Genomic DNA, 26,825 nt, shown 5'->3' with positions numbered 1-26,825 from the left:
TAACCATTGTGACATCACTCCCATCGGGAGCAGTTTGTTGTTATGAAGTATTGCATAGTATTCATCCAAAAACCTTTGACACATTTTGCTGTAGACAGATGCTTGTGTGTGCACTGTGTTTTGTTGCTGTAAATGGGGCATTTTCTTTGTAACTTAAGTTTTATTTATTTTTTTCCCTGTATGTTTTCTTGCTGCTGCAGTATCATATTGCAGTAACGGGCTAAAGTAAAATTCCTTGTTAGAGTATCAGTTCTTATGAGTAAAAACTACAGAAATGTAAATGAAAACTTAAAAAAACAAAAAAAATAAAAATTCCCAGGTTTTTCCCAGTTTTCTCCCAGATGAAAAAATTCCTGGGTTTTTCCCAAATTTTCTGGTTGTCCTGGAGCATATACACCCTGCATTGAGCAAGTTTGGGACATCATAATATGATATGTGCATGTCCTAGACAGAGCTGTGTTCACTCTACATGAGTGTCATGAAGCAATGAGGCTCCTCAATGTTTCTGATGACTCATGAAATTCATTCTATAATCCACTGCCACTGAAATCAGGGTAAATGATGGGTGCTATTAGCTACTAGCCTCTGGGAAAGTGTGTATTAATTTGCTTGCTCAAGAATGTCAGCAAAATAAATTTAACAATGACTTTTTTTATGTAAGAGTTGTATTAATCTAGGTTAGCCCAGCTTATTGCAGGTATTTCCCTCTCAGTACAACACATGAAATTATAATTTAAGAAGACATAGCTGACAGCAACTCACCAAGCCAAATGTTGTTATTTTCACTCTCACAGTGTTCTAATTCAGGTCTAATTTTGACATCATCCTCAGTTGAAACAGGATCTTCCAATGGAAAAACCTCAATTCGTCTCTGAAGGGGATCGTATATTTGCCACGTGAGTAACAACACCACATCAACAAGTAGAAATCCAGTTACCATGAGGTACAGTTTCCACGGTTCAACTTTCTACCACAGAAAAAAAGAGAACATACTTTAAACATTTTAACTAATAATTTGAAGAAACTGCAATTTTTAACTGCATTAAAATTTTATTAATTAAACTAAACTAGTGCATAGATTAAAGCCCATTTTCTTTCCATTTGTCACTTTGTGTGTGTTTAACCTGGATTTTTTACTCAGGTTTCAAGCTAATTACTTTTTTTAATACAAAACAACAGGCAAACGTTTTATACAGAGGAACAACCAAACCATGAGTAACTGATTGCATAATTTAAAAAATTACGAAAGTGTGTGTTAAAAAAAAGAAATGACATTGTTCATTAGGTATCCTGTTCTCCACTAATGCTTGCTTTCGCACATGTGATGTTAAGTTTGCAAATACAAATACAAAGCATTGCTTTAGATAAAGTAGAGCCTGACATTGAATCCATGAAAAAGAATGTGTTAGGTCCCAATTCTGACATCTTGGCTAACAGTAGAGTGCAAAACTGCACACAGATGGCACAATTGTTTAATTTCTGAATATATTTTATGAGCATTTCTATAAACAGCACAAAGTACAGGTTCATCATACATTGTTCTATAACAACAGGTTCACCATACATTGTACTATAACAACAAGCTGTCACAAAACATACCTTAATATCAGTCTTTGCTTTTGTAGTAAGACGATGGACTCTCCACACTTTACTAAACATGGCACCATAAGCAAGTGTAAATCCTGTGCAAAGCAGCCAAGCACGAGCCTGGCAAATTACTGGGTACACATTAGGACTCACAAACTGTCCATCTAGGCCTAACAAGAAAACTGACCACAGGCAAGCACAGACACCAACCAGCATAATTGTGTTACACACCGGATGCGATGACTGAATGACCCTGTAGAGAGAAAATTCAGTATCAAGTCTAGTGAACTTCAACACCGTGACAGTATTTGAACTACACCTCTGCAATTATGACAGAGCTCACATTTCATCTTCCTTTCCATCATTCTTAGGCCATATTCCTCAAGTATAATCTATACCTCCCTTTTCATTGTCACTCATAGCTGAAACAGCAACTAAGCAACTGAAAAATATTTATTAGAGAAGCATGTCCACAAAATGTAGGGCAGTGGGTGAGAAAGAGGGTAGTAGAGGGGGAGGGGGGGGGGGGGGGAGGGGAGGTACTGGGAGGTAGTGCTATTGCTGTACATGATCCAGTAAAGTACACCTTTCCTCTGACTATATCCCGCACCCACAGGAATGAAATCAAAGAAAAGAAGTTTAAGGAATAGTCACATGAAAATGGGTCAGCATACAGACCTGAGGGTCCCCACAAGTTCAAAAATCTTTTACTCACAACAGATACAGTACTGAAATATGTGTAAGGTAGTCAGCATAACAACAACTTGCTTACACATTTGAATTCATTGAATGTTTGAATGTCAGCATAGCTGCCAACCTTGAGAAGATGATCTCAGTAATCACCCAGCAAATGGCAGATTTCCATACTCACCAGAAAATTTTAAAAATTAGAAGCCTCATTTAGGCCTTTAAACATTTTATTTCAGACATTTTGCAACCCTAAATAAAGAAGATATGTTTATTTGATCACATATTTATTTTTGCATTCACTCTGAAATTAATGAAATTATCATTCTGAACTAAGAAAACTTCATTTGCCACAATGTCACTCAGGTTTCCAATGAATGTGATGGGAGAATCTGCAGTTGATGATTCTCCTGTCACATCCTAGTTTACTGTCAACTGCTGCCTCCTACACACATTCATTTCTGCCTCATAGAAAGCTTTTTGCCGTCCTTTCATATGGCAGGAGGCCACATAACTTGCTGACAACAACAAAGCAGGTGACTTCTTGTCACTGTTGTTGTTGCAATATTTGGAAATGAGGGACTTAACTTTTTTTAAATCTATGTCACTGTTCCTGGTGAAAGGTAAGGAAGCATATTTTTTGCACAGAGTAATATTTCTGTTTGTTATTTTGATAACCGGGACTCCTGAAATTCCAAGGGCACTCCTTTGCCTCATAGAGAGTGACAAATTCATAAAATTTGAATCTTGCCACTCCATTTCATAAAGGAACAATCATAAAGATGATACACAACACTACAAACAGAGCAAAAACACTAGTGCTGCATAGTGGCATTTAGTGGCAGCAGCCCGGGAAAAGTGTACCTTTTATGTGTACCTACACAGCTGAGGAACACTGGTTCTGTGTTGCCAAGATGTTCACAACATGTTGCAAACATTGGTAGTCCAGTACTAGCCACAAACAATGCTGCAGAATGTGTTTCAAATTCAGTGTAAAGGTGCCTTTAGTAAGCTGTGGTGGTAAAATCATTCGTAGATAGGTTTACTGTGTACTCGGGAAATCATTACCATCTACAAGACATTTTAGTGGCATATTACTAGTGAAATGTACGTAGTACCTTTCTTAATTTTTTAAAACACCAAACTGTGCAATGTCTATTACCGTAATTTTCAGTAACTTCTCGTGACTCCGAAATTAAGGTGATGAATCCATAACAATTACTGACAATCCTTAACAGTTGGCAGCCATGTGGGAGTGAGGATAGTGATAAGTGTACACATTTGATTTCTGTTGGCATACTACTACCCTGCTATGGAATAAGTGTTAATTACAAGAAATGAGTGACTGCTTCATTCATTAACAGCAAAACCTAGTGAACATGTCTGAAACAAAATCAGCTAATACTAATATTTGGCAAGTCAAAACTTGGTCTGGCATGCCACTTCCTGACTAGTCACTATTTATGGTCACAAAATAGTTAAAATGGAGAAATCAATCAAAAAGAAGTCTACACTGAAAATCACTCAAAATTTATAATTATCTAATCTAGACATCAGCATTAGTCACACTAAAACCAGCAATTCATATAAAATGATAGAGGCATAATAACAATTATGGTTATGAAATATGTAGAAATCAGGGTGCATTAACTGACCTCCTATGGCGATACCAAACATTAAACACAATTAGAGCAATCGCTGCCATGATGCCCACACATGATATTGTCCACATGCATATAAAAAGGGGCAAAGAAACTGTACGGAGAACCCTTCGAACTATTGTACGATCCTGTGGAACTTTCCCACCTGCAATAAAAATATAAGTGTTAATAAATAAAAAGTTTGATGCACATGTACCGATACACGCATGCACACACCAATGACAAAAGACATGAGAGAAAAATAGTGGAGCCAGTATCTGCATATCTTACCTATCCAACGCTCTTTGTTCAGCCAAGTCAAATTATCACTCTCTGTATCATAATAGCCCAACTTTACATAGTTCCCATCAATCACCTGTTCTATTTGTGTCAGAGCAATTCTGTCACCTTGAGAGCTGAATGCAACAATACCCTGAAAGAGGATAAAATGCCAGTATCTCCATAATTAAAAGTCAAGGTGAACAACAAAGATAAAAATCACGCAAATACTACCCAAAACTACCACACATAATTATCAACATACAACTGAGTATGATAAAAGTCACAATATAAAAAATTGTACGATTCATTATTTAAGCACTTGACTTTTTTGCTGTAAACAGTGAATTGGACTTTCATAAAACACAAACATAGTATTTTACTGTAAAGAAGTCAGAGACCCTTCTATTTATTTATTTATTTTCTCTCCAAATAACAGTCAGTTTTTGGACATATTCAGACATTGATATAAAGAATGAAGATAAGAAATTATTGGTTTTATGGCTATGAACACAGCTTTATAAAGAGAAACTACAACTTTAAATATTCTACTGAATAACAGCTTTTCTTTATTAACAAATGCTTTGGTTTATTCTTGAATATATTTAAAATAGCTATCTTGATATCAGATGGTAGTCTCTCTTGATCTATTGTGCATAAGGAAGAGTGACCAGTCAAATATTTACCAAAGAAAATTGCCAAACAGCCATATGTTTCGAGAAGTTATTTTATTCAATCAACCAGTTTCAGCATCTGAATAATGTCATCTTCAAACCCCTATGCACTCCATGCACAGACAATCATACACGTCAATATTATGAAAAGGATAGTTGCTACTCACCATATAGCGATGCTGAGTCGCAGATAGGCACACACACACACACACACACACACACACACACACACACACACACACACACACACACGTGCAAATGCAGCTCACACATACATGACCACAGTCCCTGGCAGCTGACACAGATACATGAGTGCGCGCACACACACACACACACACACACACACACACACACACACACATGCAAATGCAGCTCACACATACATGACCACAGTCCCTGGCAGCTGACACAAACAGATACATGAGCACAGTCTCTGGTAGGTGAAGCCAGCTGCCAGACTGTGGTCACGTGTGTGTGTGTGTGTGTGTGTGTGTGTGTGTGTGTGTGTGTGTATTTTTTGACGAAGGCCTTGTTGGCCGAAAGTTTTGTGACAGTCTTTTTGCTGTGCCTATCTGTGACTCAGCATCTTTGCTATATGGTGAGTAGCAACTATACTTTTCATAATATTATTACATTACAGCCTGGATTTTCCTTTGTTTGAGATATATCAGTACTTGCATAAATGGAGCCCTCAATATCTGGAGTCCATGAATTTGTTTTAGGAGTGTTTACTTCACAGACTTGAGTTGTGGTCATCTTTGAAATAAACACTCCTTCAAACGAATTCACGAAATCCAGATGTTGAGGGCTCCATTCATGCAAGTATTGATATATCTGATTGCCTATACATGGAGTGCATAGAGGAATGAAGATGGCATTATTGAGCTGCTAAAATTGGTTGACTAAATAAAATAACTTCTCAAAACATACGGCTGATGGTGATTTTCCTTGATATACAGATGGTAGTATGTTGTAAAAAAAATTGTTCCTATTGTATGTGGGCTATGTACTGTTTATTATATTATGTTCTGGAATTAGTTTGACAAACACGAATGTCTGCAGGATGTGCATAGAGAATACAGTAAGCATTTTATATTTTCTGAAAATTTCTCTACAAGGATCTCTCTTGTTTACCTTAGCTACCACTCTTACTGCCCTTTTTGTAGTCTAAAAATCCTGCCTGTATAGATTGCTGGTGCCCCACTCCATATCTTAGTATGATATGGAAGATATGAATGTACCAATTTGAAACATACTTGTCTTAAGCTATCATGGTCCAGGAAGGCTTGGACCTGTTTCAGCTGATACACATTTGTATTAATTTTCTTATGAATATGATCTACATGCTCGTTCCATGATAGGCGATCATCACCAATAATAGCTAAAAATTTGTGTTTTGACAGCTTAGTGTCAATGGAGGTATAAATTGAGTACTATTTATGTTCTGATTATAGCTCAGCATGAATTACATTGCCACTGTCTTCTCTTTCTTTACAAGTAGCTATTTACAGTAAGGTAGACAGATAGAAAACTGTAATAGATTTCACTACAATTGGCAGCAGTTGGCATATCATTGCCCCAACTGACAAAAGATTTGTCATCGGCACAGCTTAAAACCTTGCAATTTTGGGGTCCAATTACATCATTAACACATGAAAGGTACAGAAAAGGCCCTTTTATACTTCCTTGAGGCACAGCACATTGAAGTGTCCTGTAGGTCGATTTAGATGTTACCAACTGTTGATTCCTTTTTTAAGTTAGCTTGACTTTAAAATAGGCAGTAAGTAGTTATAAGGCTACTCCTCTCATTCCTTATTTTTCCAAATTATGCAATAGAATTGTACGATTCACAGTATCCAAAGCTTTACTCATATCCACAAAAGTGCGTTACCTTGTCTCCTTTATCCAGCTTGTTTAATATTTTGTATTTAGAAATTGCAACTGCTGTTTTAGATCTTTCTCTTCTAAAACAATGTTGTAGATTGCTGAATAGACTGTGTTTGATGAAATATGCCTCTAACTGATTTAATATTACTTTCTCTAAAGTTCCAAAGTTAATGATATTGGCCTTTAGTTTTTTGTGTCAATTTTCATTCCTTCTTACACAATGGTAGAATTTCAGTGACTTTCATGTGGTCAGGGAATTCTCCAAGGCAGAGGGAGCCATTTATTAGGTGTGTCAGATGATACACTAAATATCCTCTGCATTCATTTAGCAGCTAAGGTGAAATTTCTTCCCAGCTGCAAGACATTGTAGCTTGAAATTTTGAAATGAGTGCTAGGAGGTCCCTCTCAGTAATGCCATGGGTGAAAAAAGATTGGCTAGTGTTTCTAACATTAAAATTGGGTGTCAATCATGTTCTCCATTTGTGCCAATTGTAATAAACTTCTGTATGAATGTCTCACAAGATTTATTATAATTAAATTTTCTTCTGTACATAAAGGTATCACTTTTAGTTATGTCTGCATTCCCTATACCAATTTCCATAGTAAGAGCTCTGTGGTCAGATATGTGGTTTTCTAAGATAGTTCTGTTTCCATTCTCCTTTTGTTACGTTTGTAAGGATGTGGCCAATGCATGTCTGTATACCTACAGCAATTCTTGTAGGTTCAGAGTTTATATGGTTGTAACTATAACACTGTAGTAGGTCAACATAATACAAATAATTAAAGCTATTATTTAATGAGTCTATGTTGATGTCTCCAACAAACAACACTTTTTATGCAATGATGTCTTCTCCGACGAGTCCTCCATGCAAAAAAAAATTTCAGTGTTGTTTCCAGATGACCTAATCAGGCCATTGTCCCCTACTTTTAAATCTTTTGCTGTAACCTCAAGTACCATTTTGGTACTCAGATCATAAATCCCTTTGACTTTTTCACGTGCTATATCACTTCTACTCCAAATGCCCACCCTACCACATTTGTGTGTCTTTCTAAGAACAGGTTTATGTGTTTGTAATTATTTAGCCTGTATCCATATGCTTCCTCTTCCTTGCAACCCAATTCACTCACTATGAAGAAATGTGATTTAGTTTCATTAAGAGATATGCTCAAGAGTTTGTTTTTATTCATTATTACTGAATACTCTGGTATTTAAGGGTCCAGGTTGCTCTAGAGAAAGGATCCCTATTACCTTTGTGTTTGAAGATTTTGTTTAAGTCATCTTTTTCTGCAATAATTCTGCATATCTTGTCACGTGAAAAATTTTTGCCTTCAAAATTTAGACGCTGAAACAGGTATCCAGTTGGATTATACTGACAGGTATCAACCTGTACACACTCCATTTATTTACTGCTGCTGAAAGTACCTGTAATTTGTAGCAATCAAGGAGTATCCCACACAATCCAAACTGTCAGCTGTTAAGTCTGTCAACATTGAAACAAAACATGAATCCTTGATGGATTGGCTATAATAACAGTGTAACTAAAGAGAATGTCATACACAATATGGGAAACTTACAGTTCACCTAATTTTTACCATTTTTCTATGGCACAACATCTCAAATACTTTGATTTGCCTCTTTCCTAGTTTTTTTTACAGACCATGATTCACTTCCATACAATGCTGTGCTTTAAATGCACATTTTCAGAATTTTCTTCCTCAGATTAAGGCTGACGCTTGATAGTAGTAGACATATTTTGGCCAGGAATATCATCTATGCCTGTACTAGTCTTCTTTTTACATCTTCCCAGCTTCATCTGCCATGTGTTATTTTGCTTCCCAGGTAGCAGAATTCCCTCACTTTTTCTACTTCATATTCATTAATTTTGATGTTAAATTTATTGCTAATCTCATTTCTACTACTTATTATTACTTTTGTCCTTCTTTGATTTATTCTCAATCCACAGTGTGTGTGCTCATTAGTATATTCAGTCCAGATCTGTTTTCATGACCATAAATGATGCGTGGCACTCATTTTTCCACCAGAAGACAAGCAGTCTTTGTAGTTGTCCTCATGAATTTTGATTAAATGCATGGGTGGTTTTGTGCATCATATACATAATGTAACCCACCAACTAACCCAGTTGGTTGTACACAATCCAGCTTTACTTGCTGAGCACCCATTTCGACAGATTTCTTTAGAGCAGTGCTCGATTTGTCACACATACCTGAATTGGTTTGTGGTCACTGTAGTGTATATCTCTGTATACATATTGTAGGCAAAGCTAAAACAACATTTCAAGTTACTGATGGACATGAATGATTCTGGGGCAGCACTGAAAGGTGTTCTCTGCCAGTTGTTCAGAAGACATACAACTTCTGAAGAGACAAAGCTCTTAACAGTTTGACACTTAGGTGTAGATGGTGGTAAATTTCTATGGCAAATTATGAGCAATAAAATCCTTAAAAATGAGGAACGGTTTGGCAAGCAGTGCGATATCATTGAGGGGCTCTTGATGCAGACTTCCATTGGAGGGAACATGCAAAGAACAATTACCCTGTTTGATACAAGGGTACTAACCAGAGACAGTTGAGAAGCTGGTGACAAGGGAGTGAGATGATAAGTATCTGTTGCTGACAACTGTAGTGGTTCAACCTTTACCTCTCTCCCCCTTACTATGACGGACATATCCACCTAGCAAAGGAGTGTCCACCTAGCAAAGGAGTGCCATGTGCCTCTGGGGTAACCAACAAAGTTCTTCCCTGTGCTAAGCTGAATTCAGTTCCACATGAGTCCTGAGCCCATTTATGTCCCATTGAACCATATTTCTTTCATCATACACTCTTGACATGTTGGTGACACTGGAACATTTGAGGGAGTGGCTGAAGGATCTGTCATTTATTTCAAGCATATATCAAATATGCATACTGTCTGTGGAAAGCGCACCTGATTCTTCAGGTAGTACCAGCAACGCATGGATGGATGGATGGATGGATGGATGGCTTGACTATCTTTCTTTTGTTTTTCCCTTTCCGGTACTTTTTTTCCTTCAAAGAGGATGTGATTGTCTTTCTATGTGATATGGAATTGCCTGATCACAAGGTTTCATGTGCTCCGAGGTACTATTTTCTGACAGTTTCTCTAATTGTATGGAAGAAGAGGGATGATGTTTGGTTTGTGGGGCGCTCAACGGCGTGGTTATCAACGCCCGTACAATTACCCAATCATTGCTCAGTCCAATTTCGCCACTTTCCTGGATGATGATGAAATGATGAGGACAACACAAACACCCAGTCATCTCGAGGCAATTGTATGGAAGAGACAATAGACTTTACAAGTCCACCACTGCAAGTTAAGTTTTAGCTGCAAGTGTGTGCCAATTTGGGCTGAGTGAGTTCAAACTGTGTAATCCATCTTCTGCACAGTTGTTTTGGTTACGGGCTGTAATGAAAGCACAGACACACAATTTTTGAGCCTATTACTTTCCTTGTTCAGAATAAAACACTTTCTTCAAGATATTAATTTCCTGAATGTTCTACTCTTCCATAAATAATGGGCAGTCTCCACTCCAAATAACATGATTCTCAGAGAAGGTTACGCATGTTTGTGGTGATGAACAATGTCCCAGTATTATGTGCAGTTTTGGCACATTTATGCCATGTTGCCTCACCACTGCATGATATGGTAGTATTTCCATGGTACTGACAATGCTACAAAGCATCTCCCTAAATTTGGAGCATAAGGTCTTACTTTAATATGGAGGAATACAACCGTTATGGTTTCTGGCAGCACAGGACAGGTAAGTGATGGTGTAAAAATTACAGTTTTATTTTCTATTGCAGTATCAACTTGCAGCTGTTACTGCTTCTTTATTACTTTCACAGTACAGCACTGCAGCAGCTTGCAGAAAATTAAATTTTCCAAGAAAAGTTGTCATCTGTTTAAAACAAACAAGTTTTAGTTCTATGCCAATGGCCTTGCCATAGCAGTAACACCGATTTCCATCATATCACTGAAGTTACATGCTGTCAGGCTTGACTAGCACTTGGGTGAGTGACCATCCAGATCTGCCGAATGCTGTTGGCAAGCAGGGTGCACTCAGCCCTTGTGAGGCAAATTCAGAAACTACTTGATTAAGTAGCAGCTCTGGTCACAAAAACTGACAATGGCCAGGGGAGTGGTGTGCTGACCACATGCCCCTCTGCATCCACATCCACATCCACATCCAGTGATGCCCATCGGCTGAGGATGGCACTGATCGGTCAGAAACACTGGACCTTCCAAGGCCTGTTTGAATGAGTTCCAATTTTTAGTTCTATGAAAACTTTGACGTATGTATCACACATTTTCATTTTGAAAAGAGGCACAGTAATTTCAATTTTACCAAAGTATGTGAAGTGAAATTAAGGCTACTAGAAATATATAGCACAGTTGTTCTTATAAATTTAATCAACTGTTGAAAACAGCACCAAAAACATTTCCAACAGATTTCAAAGCTTTATAATTTTTCTGACCTTCCTTAAATACCTACATTCTTACTTTCTTAGTTGAGGGGGATTCAAGCAAGGACACTGACATTTCCCTTCCTATTCCTTGATTTGAAAGCTACAGAAATTATCAAGTTTATTATATGCACTCACTTTAATTGTTGAGATTTTTGGAAATGTATATTTACTACAACTGTGTGTATCCAATCTTACAGCTTCTATTGTTATTACTAACATATTGTTTATCTACTATCAAATTTTGAAATATATAGGTATTAACTTACAGATACTCCTAAGAACTGTGTGCTGTTGATTGCAGAGTAAATGGCATTTGCTATTTCTTTGTTGGTGTAAGTAAAATTTTTTAGACTCATCCCACGGCCGCGAAGGTGTTGCATTGTCTTATTGAAAGCTAAGAAAGAAACAGAAAGAAAGAATTTATTTAAACATTAACAACATTAGAGATAATATAAAATCATCCCTTTTATATAAATCACACACTAACAATAGCTTAAATAAATGCACACAAAAATTATGTAAATATGTGATGAATAATCTACACCTCTACAACTTTTCAGATTGCTAAAAGAAAAGTGTTTAAAGATGCAGAAACAGTCAGTTTTAATTTTTTGCCTATTTATTGAACAAAATGACTTTATATTCAATATAAGAAGTAAAAATTACAAACTTTCAAAATTATGGTGTTCCCATTACTGTATGCACACTTACAGTAATTTGTCATAAACAAATGTGCAATTAAGCCATGCTCTGCAATATGTAAAGTAATAACAGATGCAAACTAAGTGCCTCAGTAAAACATAGTAAGGTGACGGTACTGGTATGATGACATCATTATGCACAACTGCCAATCTTAACAGTTGGAAAATTCACTTCATTAAGGCAGGTGCAAATTTCCAGAATATGTCACAACTGTATATCAAAAATTGAACAGTGACACTTTTTGCTTAAGAAGTGATCTTCATTGAAAGTTTATTCATAAAGAAGTATCAATAATGTTTGGACAGTACAAATAAAAAGTTTCCATACTTAAGTATTATGAAACATCAGAGAGAAAAAATAAAATAAAATAGCATTTCCACAAATGATCAAGCAGATACAACACTAATTAAGAAAATTTTGTGAGTGAAAAGTAAAATGTCTTCTCAGCAAAGCTCTTCTAAAACATAGACGTCTTCCATTTTAGAGATCTAACATAAATACTGATCTCTCGGGGAGAAAACTGTACTTACGCTTTAAGTGGCAATATCATAAAACAAAATGATTAACTTCTGCCTGCTCTTGTAGAACCACTCTAGACTCACTATCCTTCTATTCTTATCCTACTTCACTGTTTCTCCAACTTAAATGTCAAACAGTCATAGCTATCACAAGCAGCTTCCTTGACTTACAAGATGACTGAAAAGAATGCTTATGCATGAACTTCTTAAATAGTTTTACATTCTGATCATGCGATGATCACCTAATACACAAATGTGATACTACGTTTCCAAAAGGTGCAATTTCCAGTCAGTTACTGTAGCACCGGCAATTACCTTTCCTCCCCTCTCAAATTATTTGGAAAATATTTCTTACTCGCAACAAACATGTTTCTTCAAAATATTATATTGCCCTCTAGTTTTAAATCTAAGGTCAGTTTCCTGGAGTTCTTAAATCCTACTTTCTTCATCTTCCCTTATAGATCAGTATATATGAAGAACAACATTTTCATCAAATAAGCTGACTAGCAGGTTTTCAAATGATTTGCTTACAAATTTTCTGTAGAAGTCAAGCACCTGCTTCTTCCATTTCTGCATACATTCTTCGCCACCTGTGCATTTGCTTAGTCTTCACCAATGTGTACTTTTTTTCAAAATAATGTAAATAAATTTAAAATATGGCATAACCATTGCTGCTGAGAAATAGTTACATATGGCAATAAAACGAGAAAGAAAATTTATTCCCAGCATTGTCAAGTAGCGTATTATGGCAAATTTGTAGTGTTCTCCCATGGAAAATCATAATGAATCTCATTACAATGTGCATCCAATCTAAGAAAATATGGAAGATAATAAGGTATCAGATATCAAGTGCAAGAATTTAAAGCTCATGGTGATTTGAATCATTTCTCTCTTACTTTGATGCTACTTGTGGTGCAACAAAAAATAAAGTGTAGTAACTGTGCACTGTGTTTTGGTTACCTTTGCGGACTACTAAATGTTTCTGGGTTACATTTAAAATTACAGCAGATTAGATAATTTAGTGCGGGTTTACCTAAATATACAGAGTAGCACCTATCATGAGTCCATCATTTTCCTGTGCATTTGAAAACACATTGACAGGAAATTCACAAATCATTTGCACTGTCTGGCCTGTTTAAATAAAAGTTACTTTTAATTTTTATCAGGTCTTACATTTCTTAGAGTATTAAAAATGCTGCATTTCCAATTATTTTGACATCAAAAATAAGACAAGCACACCTATGCTATGTCACTCACTGTATAATTTTATTTTCACAGGGAATCAATAAAGCATATCTTTGCTCAAAATGCTTCCTTTTAATTCATGGTTTCAGCTGAGATAAGAAGCAAGCATCATGAATTACATGCATGACAGCACAAATGCAGTGAATGCAACACATAACCAAAGAAAGCCATTCCCTTATTTAGGGGATAAAATTGAAATACCCCATTTAGAAAATTATATTGTTCATAAAGCTGAGAAAATACTTTACACTGAATACTTAGAACATTTTCAATGGTGTGGTAACATAAAAAAAAAAATAATCACAAAAAATTTGAGCATATATAAGAATTTGTGCACTTATAAAAGGGAAAATAGGGTGACTTGTTCACTACTTTTTATAAGCTGCAATCATGCTCATGAGCTAAAAGCAGATGCATAATTATTGAAGCTGCTTTTTTTTTTTTTTTTTACTAGTGGAACAAATCAAAGGCTCACCTAGAGCCACAGCCCACACCGCATCATATGCCAGAGGAGCTTCCTGGTAGCCTTCAGGATAGCGCATGTTAGCTATGTCGTAGCGTGAGCTCAAAGCTTCATTAAGCCTCTGGCGGAAGTCTTCTGATGTCTGTAAGTCAGCACATTCAATTGTGCTTACACTTTGGAAAATATTGTGTGTGTGTGTGTGTGTGTGTGTGTGTGTGTGTGTGTGTGTGTGTGAGAGAGAGAGAGAGAGAGAGAGAGAGAGAGAGAGAGAGAGAGGAGAGAGAGAGTAGGAGGAGGGGAGGGAGAGAGTAGGAGGGGGGGAGGGACAGAGTAGGAGGGGGGGAGGGACAGAGTAGGAGGGGGGGAGGGACAGAGTAGGAGGGGGGGAGGGACAGAGTAGGAGGGGGGGAGGGACAGAGTAGGAGGGGGGGAGGGACAGAGTAGGAGGGGGGGAGGGACAGAGTAGGAGGGGGGGAGGGACAGAGTAGGAGGGGGGGAGGGACAGAGTAGGAGGGGGGGAGGGACAGAGTAGGAGTGGGGAGGGAGAGAGTAGGAGTGGGGAGGGAGAGAGTAGGAGTGGGGAGGGAGAGAGTAGGAGTGGGGAGGGAGAGAGTAGGAGTGGGGAGGGAGAGAGTAGGAGTGGGGAGGGAGAGAGTAGGAGTGGGGAGGGAGAGAGTAGGAGTGGGGAGGGAGAGAGTAGGAGTGGGGAGGGAGAGAGTAGGAGTGGGGAGGGAGAGAGTAGGAGTGGGGAGGGAGAGAGTAGGAGTGGGGAGGGAGAGAGTAGGAGTGGGGAGGGAGAGAGTAGGAGTGGGGAGGGAGAGAGTAGGAGTGGGGAGGGAGAGAGTAGGAGTGGGGAGGGAGAGAGTAGGAGTGGGGAGGGAGAGAGTAGGAGTGGGGAGGGAGAGAGTAGGAGTGGGGAGGGAGAGAGTAGGAGGGGGGAGGGAGAGAGTAGGAGGGGGGAGGGAGAGAGTAGGAGGGGGGAGGGAGAGAGTAGGAGGGGGGAGGGAGAGAGTAGGAGGGGGGAGGGAGAGAGTAGGAGGGGGGAGGGAGAGAGTAGGAGGGGAGTAGGGGGGGAGGGAGGGAGGGAGCGGGAAAGAGAGCGCTGAAGTCCAAGTGCATGAGCTCATTTGATTATGCAGAGTGACCAGTTTCAGTGTTTCAATATAAAAGTAGCTATAACAAAAGTGATAAATCTTTGCATCTGATACACATTTCATACACCACATACTTAGGAAGCATAACATTCTAAACACAAAAAGCAGTTAATGTACAAAGATGGTTGCAGAAAGCTTAGTAGTTACTATGTGATCTTACTTATAACTCTGTTATAGCTCCACTAGGAATGGTATCAGTGGTGCAGGTGACATTATCTCAGTATATGTGAAAGGTTATGTCAACCATTAATGACCACATGCAAATGGTTAGTAGGGGTACAGATACGAAATTTAAACACAGCTATACACTTATCGAAAAACTGTATAACCTCATTTTTTTGTTTCTGGAATTAATGTTTCCCTGCCATTTATGACATTTCTTTTTTATTGCTCCCATCTAATTTTCTATGTCCACAATTTTAATTTACACCAGATTTTGCATCAAAATATTTGTAATTTTCCTACAATTTATGCTTTATGAAAAAATATTCGTAGAGAAAAAAAATGATGCTCGCACGGCATGGGCCATCAAGTAGTGTTTACAAAGGTTACATGGTTCATTTTTTGACTCTAGGGTGCTCTATTTATTGGATTTGAACCGGTAAATGGGTAAAAGTTGGAACAATTCGTGCTGTATCTCCTGCTGCTGCCAAGCTCTACTTGGCGTATTGGCTGATGGAAGTAACTAGGTTTGTTCGCATAAAAATATCATGATCAATCACAACAATTTCCAAACTGTCTCTAATGTGCTTGTGCAGTTTCATGATTGTTATGATCATCACGACACCTTTGTCAAACCATATTTAGCATGGTTCGCCATTTGGCCACTTGTAGTGCTAGTTGACACCTTCACTCACGAGTTTTTGGTTTAAACACAGTGCAAATAATGATTTATTTTTTATTTTATTTTCTTTATTTATTTTTTTTTTTTTTTTTGATGCTGAGTGAAATGTGCTTACAGAATTTATTCTCATTGTCAAATGCAGTATTTACGTATGTATCTTTTGTGATGTTACACAATCAATCAATGTCAGTGATAGTTTGCATGTGTGTAGTTCTCTACATAACTCAGGAGGCACAGTACCTGATAACCTCAAAAAGACAGATACAATGCAAGAGATGTAGAACAACACATATGCAACCACCACAAAAAATACTTATGCAAATATTTGCAATTTACAATGAGAAAAATTTCTTGAAATGTGTTGTGCTAAGCACAAAAAAATACATAATGGATGCAGTGTTTCATTTTTTTAAATACTGAATAACAGCTGCAGGCTTTCCAAAAACATAGATTATGATGTATGAAATTGAGTCAAATGTTTCTACTTCACAGACAGTTACCAGTTCCAGTTACATTAGCAGTTTTTATTAGATAATAAACTAGTCCCTGACAAGTAGTTTGACACCTGTTATGTACATATATCATGCAGGAAGTGCCAAAATGCCAGGAGTATCCTATACATAACTTCCACAGCTTAAAACATTATTTCCCACATTCAACATTTTCCCCTCAGTTCACACCACTTTTTTGAAGACCCTTGAAAAGTGTAAAAGCCAGGTTTCATTTTAGTACACAATGTTCACAACTTTCTTCAAACTTGTTATTACCACGAGAAAAATCATATCTGAGCTACGCTTCAAAACTGAACTGACAATCACCACGTCCATGATTTTCTCTCATCTGAAGTGATGTTTTAAATGGGAAAACAAATGGGGACGTGAAGAAGGATTTTATTCCCACTCCTAAGTACAAGTCCAGTGTCCTAAACAGCTCAGTCCATTAACTATATTATGAATATATGGGCAGATCACTAAAAACACACACACACACACACACACACACACACACACACACACACACACACACACACACACACAAAGTAGTTATTTGATGTCCACCCAACTCACACATCATTCTTTCCTGTCCATTCTCATTCCACTCCTGCTTCCAACCTCCTACCGCAAGCTGTTCCAATGCTGCCCCATCAGGAAACAGCACCTCTGACTGCCCCTAATCTCACTCACAAACATGTGCAAATAATATGGGCTACATGCTGAAAGGCTCTATTGCAAGAGTTCTGCACGTGCAGGAGCTGCTTGGCCATCCTTGCCCACATATGCTCAGGCAGTGCAGTACAGTCACATACTCTGCAGCCTGGCTCTAATACTGCCCCTGCACCAGCTGTTTGCTCATCACTGCCCATCTGTGCCCATGGGCATCTGGCTACCCCCCAGGCAGGCAGGCATGCGAGCTGGAACAGCCTATCCTCCCACATAGCTCAGTGGTTAAGCCACTAGCCCTCCATATGGGAGGTACGGCACCCTTATCTAATCTGAGTTAGTGCTTTATCTATGATTATCTTGTCATCAATGAGATGTTAAAACTCTAATCTTCTCTCCCCCAGGCCCATGGGTTAAAGGCCTGTGGAAGCCCCTTTCACCCGTCCACCAGCTCCTATTCCAGACTGGTAATTGTAATCTTAAACAACTGACTTGACGATGGATGTATAATCTTTTGGAACACACAATGGGATGACAAATAAATGTCAATTGTTACAGTATACTGATTTATATTTTTTTATCCCACTGGATCAAGAACCAACCATGAAAGCAGCCACATCATAATACATTTTGTTTCAATCACTGCACAGCATTCCACAAAGATATAACCAGCAAATGATGTACTTGGATGAATGGCTACTGCCAAACTGTTGGCTTGTGTCGTTCAAATCCTTCTCCCCTCTCTAATGCAACCCCAACTTTTCAAAATTGCACATGTGACATCATGGTGCAACATACCCTCCACTCCTGTAACCCCCCCTCCTCCCTTTTCCATAATCTGTGCCAGCAACTGTCCTCTAAATGCTAACAACCCCCCCCCCCCCCTCCCCCACTCGCCACCGTCCCCACCATACTTCATCCAATTATACAGGGCTATTACAAATGATTGAAGCGATTTCATAAATTCACTGTAGCTGCATTCATTGACATATGGTCACAACACACTACAGATACGTAGAAAAACTCATAAAGTTTTGTTCGGCTGAAGCCGCACTTCCGGTTTCTGCCGCCAGAGCGCTCGAAAGCGCAGTGAGACAAAATGGCGACAGAAGCTGAGAAAGCGTATGTCGTGCTTGAAATGCACTCACATCAGTCAGTCATAACAGTGCAACGACACTTCAGGACGAAGTTCAACAAAGATCCACCAACTGCTAACTCCATTCGGCGATGGTATGCGCAGTTTAAAGCTTCTGGATGCCTCTGTAAGGGGAAATCAACGGGTCGGCCTGCAGTGAGGGAAGAAACGGTTGAACGCGTGCGGGCAAGTTTCACGCGTAGCCCGCGGAAGTCGACGAATAAAGCAAGCAGGGAGCTAAACATACCACAGCCGACGGTTTGGAAAATCTTACGGAAAAGGCTAAAGCAGAAGCCTTACCGTTTATAATTGCTACAAGCCCTGACACCCGATGACAAAGTCAAACGCTTTGAATTTTCGGCGCGGTTGCAACAGCTCATGGAAGAGGATGCGTTCAGTGCGAAACTTGTTTTCAGTGATGAAGCAACATTTTTTCTTAATGGTGAAGTGAACAGACACAATGTGCAAATCTGGGCGGTAGAGAATCCTCACGCATTCGTGCAGCAAATTCGCAATTCACCAAAAGTTAACGTGTTTTGTGCAATCTCACGGTTTAAGGTTTACGGCCCCTTTTTCTTCTGCGAAAAAAACGTTACAGGACACGTGTATCTGGACATGCTGGAAAATTGGCTCATGCCACAATTGGAGACCAACAGTGCCGACTTCATCTTTCAACAGGATGGTGCACCACCGCACTTCCATCATGATGTTCGGCATTTCTTAAACAGGAGATTGGAAAACCGATGGATCGGTCGTGGTGGAGATCATGATCAGCAATTCATATCATGGCCTCCACGCTCTCCCGACTTAACCCCATGTGATTTCTTTCTGTGGGGTTATGTGAAAGATTCAGTGTTTAAACCTCCTCTACCAAGAAACGTGCTAGAACTGCGAGCTCGCATCAACGATGCTTTCGAACTCATTGATGGGAACATGCTGCGCCGAGTGTGGGAGGAACTTGATTATCGGCTTGATGTCTGCCGAATCACTAAAGGGGCACATATTGAACATTTGTGAATGCCTTAAAAAATTTTTTTGAGTTTTTATATGTATGTGCAAAGCTTTGTGAAAATATCTCAGATAATAAAGTTATTGTAGAGCTGTGAAATCGCTTCAATCATTTGTAATAACCCTGTACTTACACCAGCCCTGATTACCAGCTTTTTTTCTGATCTACACTATCTCCCTATCTGGAACACTTTCCTTACATCTTCCCCTGTTGTCCTCCATCTTCACTGTAGTCTCCCTCTCCATAGTTATTTGTTTATCTATTAATGTTATTCCCAGCAATCCTTTAACCCTCTAACCTTCCCTGCACCAGCTACTTTTCCCTAATATGCTTCAACTTTCCTAACTTTCTCACGTCCCATTCCACCCTCTCGCAATTTCACGTTCCTTCCATTTCCTCACCATTTACTTCATCCTGTGCCACTACTTGCCTCACTTAGGCAGCAGCATCTGGAGACAACTGTGGCTCTCTGTGTGAGGGAAAATATGCACACACTAATTCCATGCAAGATTTTTCAGAATATTGTATGGCACTTTTGTGTCCGGATCATATTTTCTGCCCAATGAAGATTATTAAATTTTTTCTTCTTTAAAACATCTTTCCACACAACTTGTAAATATCGAAAACTGTTACTCACAGAATTCTTTATTACGCATTAAGCATTTCAAAATTTCACCATCTGACAGACTCTGTGGGATAAAGTGTACAAAGAAATCAACAACAAATACATATATAACGTAAGCATGCAAACTAGTGATCGATAAACAGAATTTTCAATTTTTATAATTGATATCATACCTGCATCTGAATCAAACTTTAGTAAAAGACTTGCAATAGTGAGCACACAGACTGAATACAATACGCATCTCATTTCATAGAAGCATATTTGAAGAAAACCAGTGCCAAACTGATATGCACCTTTAACCAAGATATGCATGGATATTTTTTGGTATTTTCACACATCTACTTCAAGTACACTGATAGTGTGCTCCAATATTATCTCCATCTGCTCTTTTTTTAACCTTTATAATTGTAATACTAACTTCAATTTAATTTCAAGTTGTTGCCAGTCATCTAGGCTTACCTAAATGGTTGTGCTGTAAGCCATTTATTATATGTTTGACTACTGTAATAATACTACATTTCGTCATACTCGTGCAACATTTTAGCTTGTGATGATTGTAAATGTATTCTTTTACAACTTCTACTATATTTTTATTCTGTGATTTAGATCCACTGCAGAACAACAGTTAATTATGGCAAATATGGCTTCTGTTATAATAAGGACTAATGAGTACCTCTGTTACAGCATTCATGACGTTGCCTTTTGACACATATTTCATATTAAATAAATCTGATCTAATGTCAACATATAAGTTTCTTCTCTATAAAAATAGCATAAATGTATCTCTGTCAAGTTGTCTACAATGTTATATAATGACATGTAGTTCATCGCTGTGTAAAAATTATCCATTGTCAACAAAAGTTTTTCTTTTACAAATAATATAGGTGTATTTTAATATATTACATTTTACTGAAGGCATTGTTAGTATAGTGACAACACAGAGAATGGTTGCTTTTTTAAGTTATTTTTTGATTTCATTTCTACGGTGAATGTTACCACCAACCTACTGGCCTTCATTTACTCCTCAGATAGCTTATCCACCACAATCAGTTTAGCTCTGGCTCTCTTCAAATAGGCAACGGCACTGTCAAATAGGCCTATATAAGATGAGATCTTTATTATATTCAGTCTGTGGGCTCACTTTTGCAAACCTTTTACTACAGTTTGATTTAAATGCAAGTAAAAATTGAAAATTCTGTATATCGATCACCAGTTTGCACACTTACATTATGTATGTATTTGTTATTGTTAATTTCTTTGTACATCTTATCTTACAGATTCTGTCCAACAATGAAATTTCAAAATGTCTAATACTTGATGCAGAACTGTTCAGTCAAGACTTATCCATATCTCCAAGTTAATCCGAATCTGAATGGTTATGTGCCTCCACCATGGATGTACTGCTCCATCAAGTAAGACAACTACATAACAGGATTGCAGAATGCTTAAACTGCAAGTGATGTTTATTCCTTGAGAAATCTATGAATGGTACAAAAGATGTGCTCATAAAAAGAAACCAAGAATTCTCTAATACCATATCATAAAAACAGTGTTTCCAACTTAAAACAACCAGTTTTAAAATTTTTGAAATTACAGGCTGAAAGTGATGGCAATTATCGTTTGTTTAAAACCTGTTCAGAGCAAAAGCATATTTGTTCAGCGGTATGTAACCATATTCACTCATATACAAAATAACACATACAACTTCCAGTGCCAGTTTCATTCTTTTGTATGTTCATTTTGTAGTATGGTGAGACTATTGTTGTTTATGCTTTAGTTTTTCACATGTTGCATCTCCACTTCCACCACAAATACAAAAAATTAAACAAGGTGGAAATGCTAGTCACCAGTGGCCTTAGACTAGATTTTAGGTACCAAGCAACTAACTACAAAAGTTTCTGTGCCACAACCACAATACATATGAATTTTGTCACTTTTAAATTTTCCTATTGTTGAAGCTTTACTTTAAGTGTAGAATTCAAGACTATTTGAAGTTAAAATTTCCCCTTTCTTCATTCATTTATCATGTTTGACCATTGTTAATGGTCAATTTCAGTCAGATAAGGTGTAATAGTGAATAAATTATAAATTGTTTGTACTGAGATGGAGAAGAATTTCAATTTGGAGAATGGTAATACACATCTCATCCCAATCTTTCTGAAGAATATCACTTTCAAAAGAAGCTACAACATCAATTGAAATGACAAAAGTTGTAGCATCAACTGAAATGTCAAGAGCCATATCTGCACAGTATTACCAGAAGACAGAATTCTCTTACCATGCCTGAAATTGTGCGCTGATTATTTTGGTTCCACATCAGTGCTTCTGTTGTCAAATGTCCTTCAGCAGCTATCTTCATTTGTTCTTTAGTACATTCTATTTTTTCTTTTTCCAAATTTACTTCAAACCAGTTGTCCTCATACCAACCTGCGATAAAAAAAGATTATTACATCCAATGTGTCAAGAAATTATATTTACTAATTCAAATGTGTCTCAAATATACCTGAAAATGTGTGTATATACAACAATGGTAAATGAAGAATAAACAATCTGAAGTAATGGATGCATGAGAAAGTTTTATTTACATATTATGCAGGATATATATACTTAAAATAAATGTAATCACAATGTCTTACACCTACAGACAAATTGTATTGACGATTTCAGTGTTTAGTACAGCTCCCTCTAGTTAAAAAGCACTGTTCTGGCATATATAATGATCTGGCAAGTACACTAAGGCAGTAGATGTTCACAGCAACTGATTACTCTTTCAGTAAATCGAATCAGAGTTATTACTGTCTCAGTATTTTTATGCTTAATACACTGTTCCTACTCTGTTCACAGCACAGCAATTTGATTCAGTGACTCCTGCTCTATCTGTGCTCCATGCAAATGCAGTGTTTCTATGTAACAACTTTAAAGGATTTTACTTCTCATTTTCCACTAATTTACTTTGTTCTATTAGGTATTGACTCAGAGCAGAGCTGTTCACGCAACAGACATTTGGGTCTTTGTATCTTCAGTTTTATGGATAACGCATGTGTCAGCAACTTAATAATTTTACACACAAACATAATTCTCTGATTATTATGTTTTGTTTCCAGTAACTACTCACACAAACTTTTAAGAGATAAGGATGTTACAATAATATTCAGATTTTGCTATAGTAGGAAGGTATGGTAGAATGTAAATAATTTAGGAGCCACTCATCAAAAAACAGAAGCAATGGGTTGTTGACAGGGACACACAAAAAAGAAAGAAAACTTCCTAGCTTTTGAGGTAAACCCTTTCTTGGCTAGAGTACAAGTACGCACACACACACACACACACACACACACATATTTGTGCCCCTATATAGTGGCAACTGGATGTACAATGTCAGGATTACAGATCGGAAGGTGGATTAGGATGGTGTGGTGGTTGTGCTGGATGGGATGGGTAAAGGGATACAGAGGAGGAGGCAGCACGTTTGTTGGCTAGGAATGTGGGGGGAGGGGTGGCAGCTTTACAGGCTAGGCACACATGTCAGAACCACGTGAAGTGGTGCACAATTAAGGTGATGTGGAGACATGAATTGGGAGAGAGTGATAGGGCAGAGAAAGAGACACTGCTGGCTGAAAGGTGTGGGGACAATGGGTTAATGGAGATCAAGGCCAGGAGGATTATGAGAGCAAAGGATGTGTTTCAAGGATAACTCCGATCTGTATAGTTCACATCCTTCTCTTATGTAACCTCCTGGCCTTAATCTCCCTAAACTCACTGTCCTCACTCCCTCCACCCAACAGTCTCACCTTCCTCTGTCCTTGCACCCTCTCCCAATTCACGTCTCCATGTCACCTTAATCGTGCACTACTTCCCATGACTCTGACATGTGTCCATACCTAGCCTGTCCACCTGCCATCCCTCCCTCCCACATTACTAGCCAACAAGCCAGCTGCCTCCCTCTGGGCCCCTAGCAGCCCACTCCAAACACCTCTTCCAGCCTCCCACCCCTCTTCCCCTCTAGCAACCCCACCTAACATGACTAGCACCCTACTTTAGTCCATCTACCAAACTGCAATCCTGAAATTGTGCATCCGAGCAAGTTTTCTTTCTTTCTTGCACATCCCCATTGATGACTCAATGCTTCTGATTTCCAGTGACTGGTCTTTATTCCTAAACTATACTCATATTTCATAATGCACGCACTACACATTATGGCATTTAATTGTAAATGGTTTAAGGTCACACTTTGACAATGCTCAAACGGTGAGGTAATGCCCCCAATAGCAACAGCCAGAACAGGACAAAATTCCTTATGAGCATAAAGTCTAATATGGAGAATGGTAATCTAGAAGAAAAGTCTACGGCAACATAGCTGGACTTTTTTAAAAATTAAAGGACATCATATTCATCAGTGATGGTAGAAATTATTTATTTCAAGATTGCAATTTCAGCCTTTGGGCTATTTACAAGTGATACTGCAAAAAGAGTTTCCTTCAATATGTATACATGTCATCCTCAAAAATAAGCCGTTTCACAATGTTAACATCATTCACGTAAATCACTACAAACCACTGCTCTACCACACTGTTTACATGTGAATTAAAAATGTGCACAGGCAGTCTTGGCTTGTGAACGTATTTTCATGCCAGTGGCCTTTGTTCACACATAAACAGTGTGCTATAGCACTGATTTGTGACAGTTTGTGAAAAACAATATTTTTGTTGACAACATGTCTACATGTTGGAGGATTTTAAAATCTGTCACGTGCTGAAACAAATTTTTTTGCAACACCACTTAAAAATGGTCCTAAGGACAAAACTGCAATTGTGAAATAAATAATGTCCACAGTCAATGGCATTTATGACATCCTTTTAAAAATTCTACACGAATGTGAACCCCGACCATGAGAAGCTAATCAACTGCTGGATGATTGTAGAAGTTTCTGTGGTTACAGAGAAAGTAATATAGCTGTCATTAAGAGCCAATAAAAGAAATCAATTAGTAACTAAACAAAGAAATACGTTATCCTACCTATCTTTAACTGCTTTCAGCTGAAAAACACAATGCAAGCATGCAAGGACATGAGAACCATAACGAGGTATCTCAAACAGCACTATCACCTCCGTACCAACCAGCAAGGATTCTGAAAACATTGGTCACACAAAAACCAACCTTTACTTTTGCCTCATGACATCCTGAAAGTCTTGGATCAAGATAAACAGGTAGTTTCTGTATTTCCTGACTTCCAAACAGCATTTGTCTCAATAACACACCTATGCCTATTAATGCAAGTACAACATATTGGGGGGGGGGGGGGGGTAAGTCTGTGACTGGATTGAGGATTTCTTAGTAGGGAGGATGCAACATATCATCTTAGATGGAGAATTGTCAATAGATGTAGAATTAACTCAAGACACGTGCCACAGAAGGGTGCTGGGACTTAATTGTTCATGTATGTAAATGACCTGGCAGACAATATTTATAGTAGCCTCAGACTTTTTGTACATTATGTAGATATCTATAATGAAGTATTACCTGAAAAAAACTGTGCAAACATTGTGAAAGCTTGAAAACGTTTCAAAGTAGTGCAAAGATTGGAAACACACTTTAAATGTTCATAAATGTAAAATCAATCACTAGATAAAAATACAGAAACATAGCATCCTGTGATGACAATGTCAACGAGTCACAATTGGAATTGGTTAATTCTAACAGCTCTGCAGTATGCAACCTGATAATCTCACCATCATTCAATGATCTTTTTCATAATATGTATTGCTGTCACCTTTCACCACATACATCAGTGATGACACTTCTTTAAAATGGGAATTAACTGTGCCTTTTTATTGATCACTTGGAACACTTCTTTGCTAATGCAACATGCAATAAACTGTTGCTAAGCAGAAATGGAGTATATTATTTGTGATAATCTATGTTTAATTGAACATATACCACATCCGATCCAATAACCTTTCCTTTACTGAGTATTTTTAGGTGATTATCCATTTGCTTATGTCTATCTTCGTCATTTCAATATTTGCCAGAAGATTAAAATGGAGGCACTGTAATATTCTCTCTTTTATTAACATGAGTTCAGAAGACAATATTCAATATTTCTGTCTTCATTCATTTCACTTCTGATATGCTCAGTAAGTAACAGGATAGGTGACTCATCTATTAGCTGATTTTATGCACGAGCTAAAATTCTCAGGATTCTTTGCCCATTCAAGAGTTAAAACACTGCTTTCAAAATCATTGACTGCTTGTTAAATCATCTCCTTATGTTCAGTTTTTTTGACAATGCTTCAGCTTTGCTAAGCTTTGTGGTGAAGCTCTCTTTGCCTTAATAGTAAATTCATAACATGGCTACTGCACAACAGCAGGTCTTTCCTATAGCTCAAAGTTTTGCAGGGCAATAATCCATCTAATACGTGTTGTACAGTACTCTTGAATTCTTGCCATTTACTCTCCACATTGTCAGATACACAGATGAGTGCCTGATGTTAACTTCTTAGATAAACAGCAATCTACTTTATGCTTAGTAGAAACAGTATCCTACCTTTCATAACAGCATTTTCAACTACCATCCTCTCTGATATTACATTAGTCTAACTATCACTGATTCCTTTCACTATGCTAACTAAATGAGTAAATTCTGTTCTATTCCACCACTTTTTGTGCATGCATCTGTGACAATATTATTTCTTATTCTGATATTTTGGCTAATA

General features: G+C 37.9%; 1 protein-coding gene across 3 annotated transcripts in view; it reads right to left on the bottom strand.

Annotated features, from left to right (window-relative positions):
• The window catches only part of LOC126183196 (gamma-aminobutyric acid type B receptor subunit 1), a 523,138-nt gene that overhangs the window by 462,711 nt on the left and 33,602 nt on the right, over positions 1 to 26,825 (bottom strand). For all 3 annotated transcript variants that reach the window (XM_049924952.1, XM_049924953.1, XM_049924951.1), the window contains exons 7-13: positions 22,391 to 22,539; positions 14,198 to 14,327; positions 11,524 to 11,651; positions 4,206 to 4,347; positions 3,930 to 4,080; positions 1,600 to 1,840; positions 763 to 967 (exon numbers count right to left, since the gene is read on the bottom strand). In XM_049924952.1, coding sequence (XP_049780909.1) covers positions 763 to 967; positions 1,600 to 1,840; positions 3,930 to 4,080; positions 4,206 to 4,347; positions 11,524 to 11,651; positions 14,198 to 14,327; positions 22,391 to 22,539 — 1,146 coding nt within the window. The remainder of the gene's footprint in view (positions 1 to 762; positions 968 to 1,599; positions 1,841 to 3,929; positions 4,081 to 4,205; positions 4,348 to 11,523; positions 11,652 to 14,197; positions 14,328 to 22,390; positions 22,540 to 26,825) is intronic.

Source organism: Schistocerca cancellata, chromosome 4, assembly GCF_023864275.1.
Source record: "Schistocerca cancellata isolate TAMUIC-IGC-003103 chromosome 4, iqSchCanc2.1, whole genome shotgun sequence".
NCBI lineage: Eukaryota > Metazoa > Arthropoda > Insecta > Orthoptera > Acrididae > Schistocerca > Schistocerca cancellata.
This window is presented reverse-complemented; position numbering and strand designations above follow the sequence as displayed.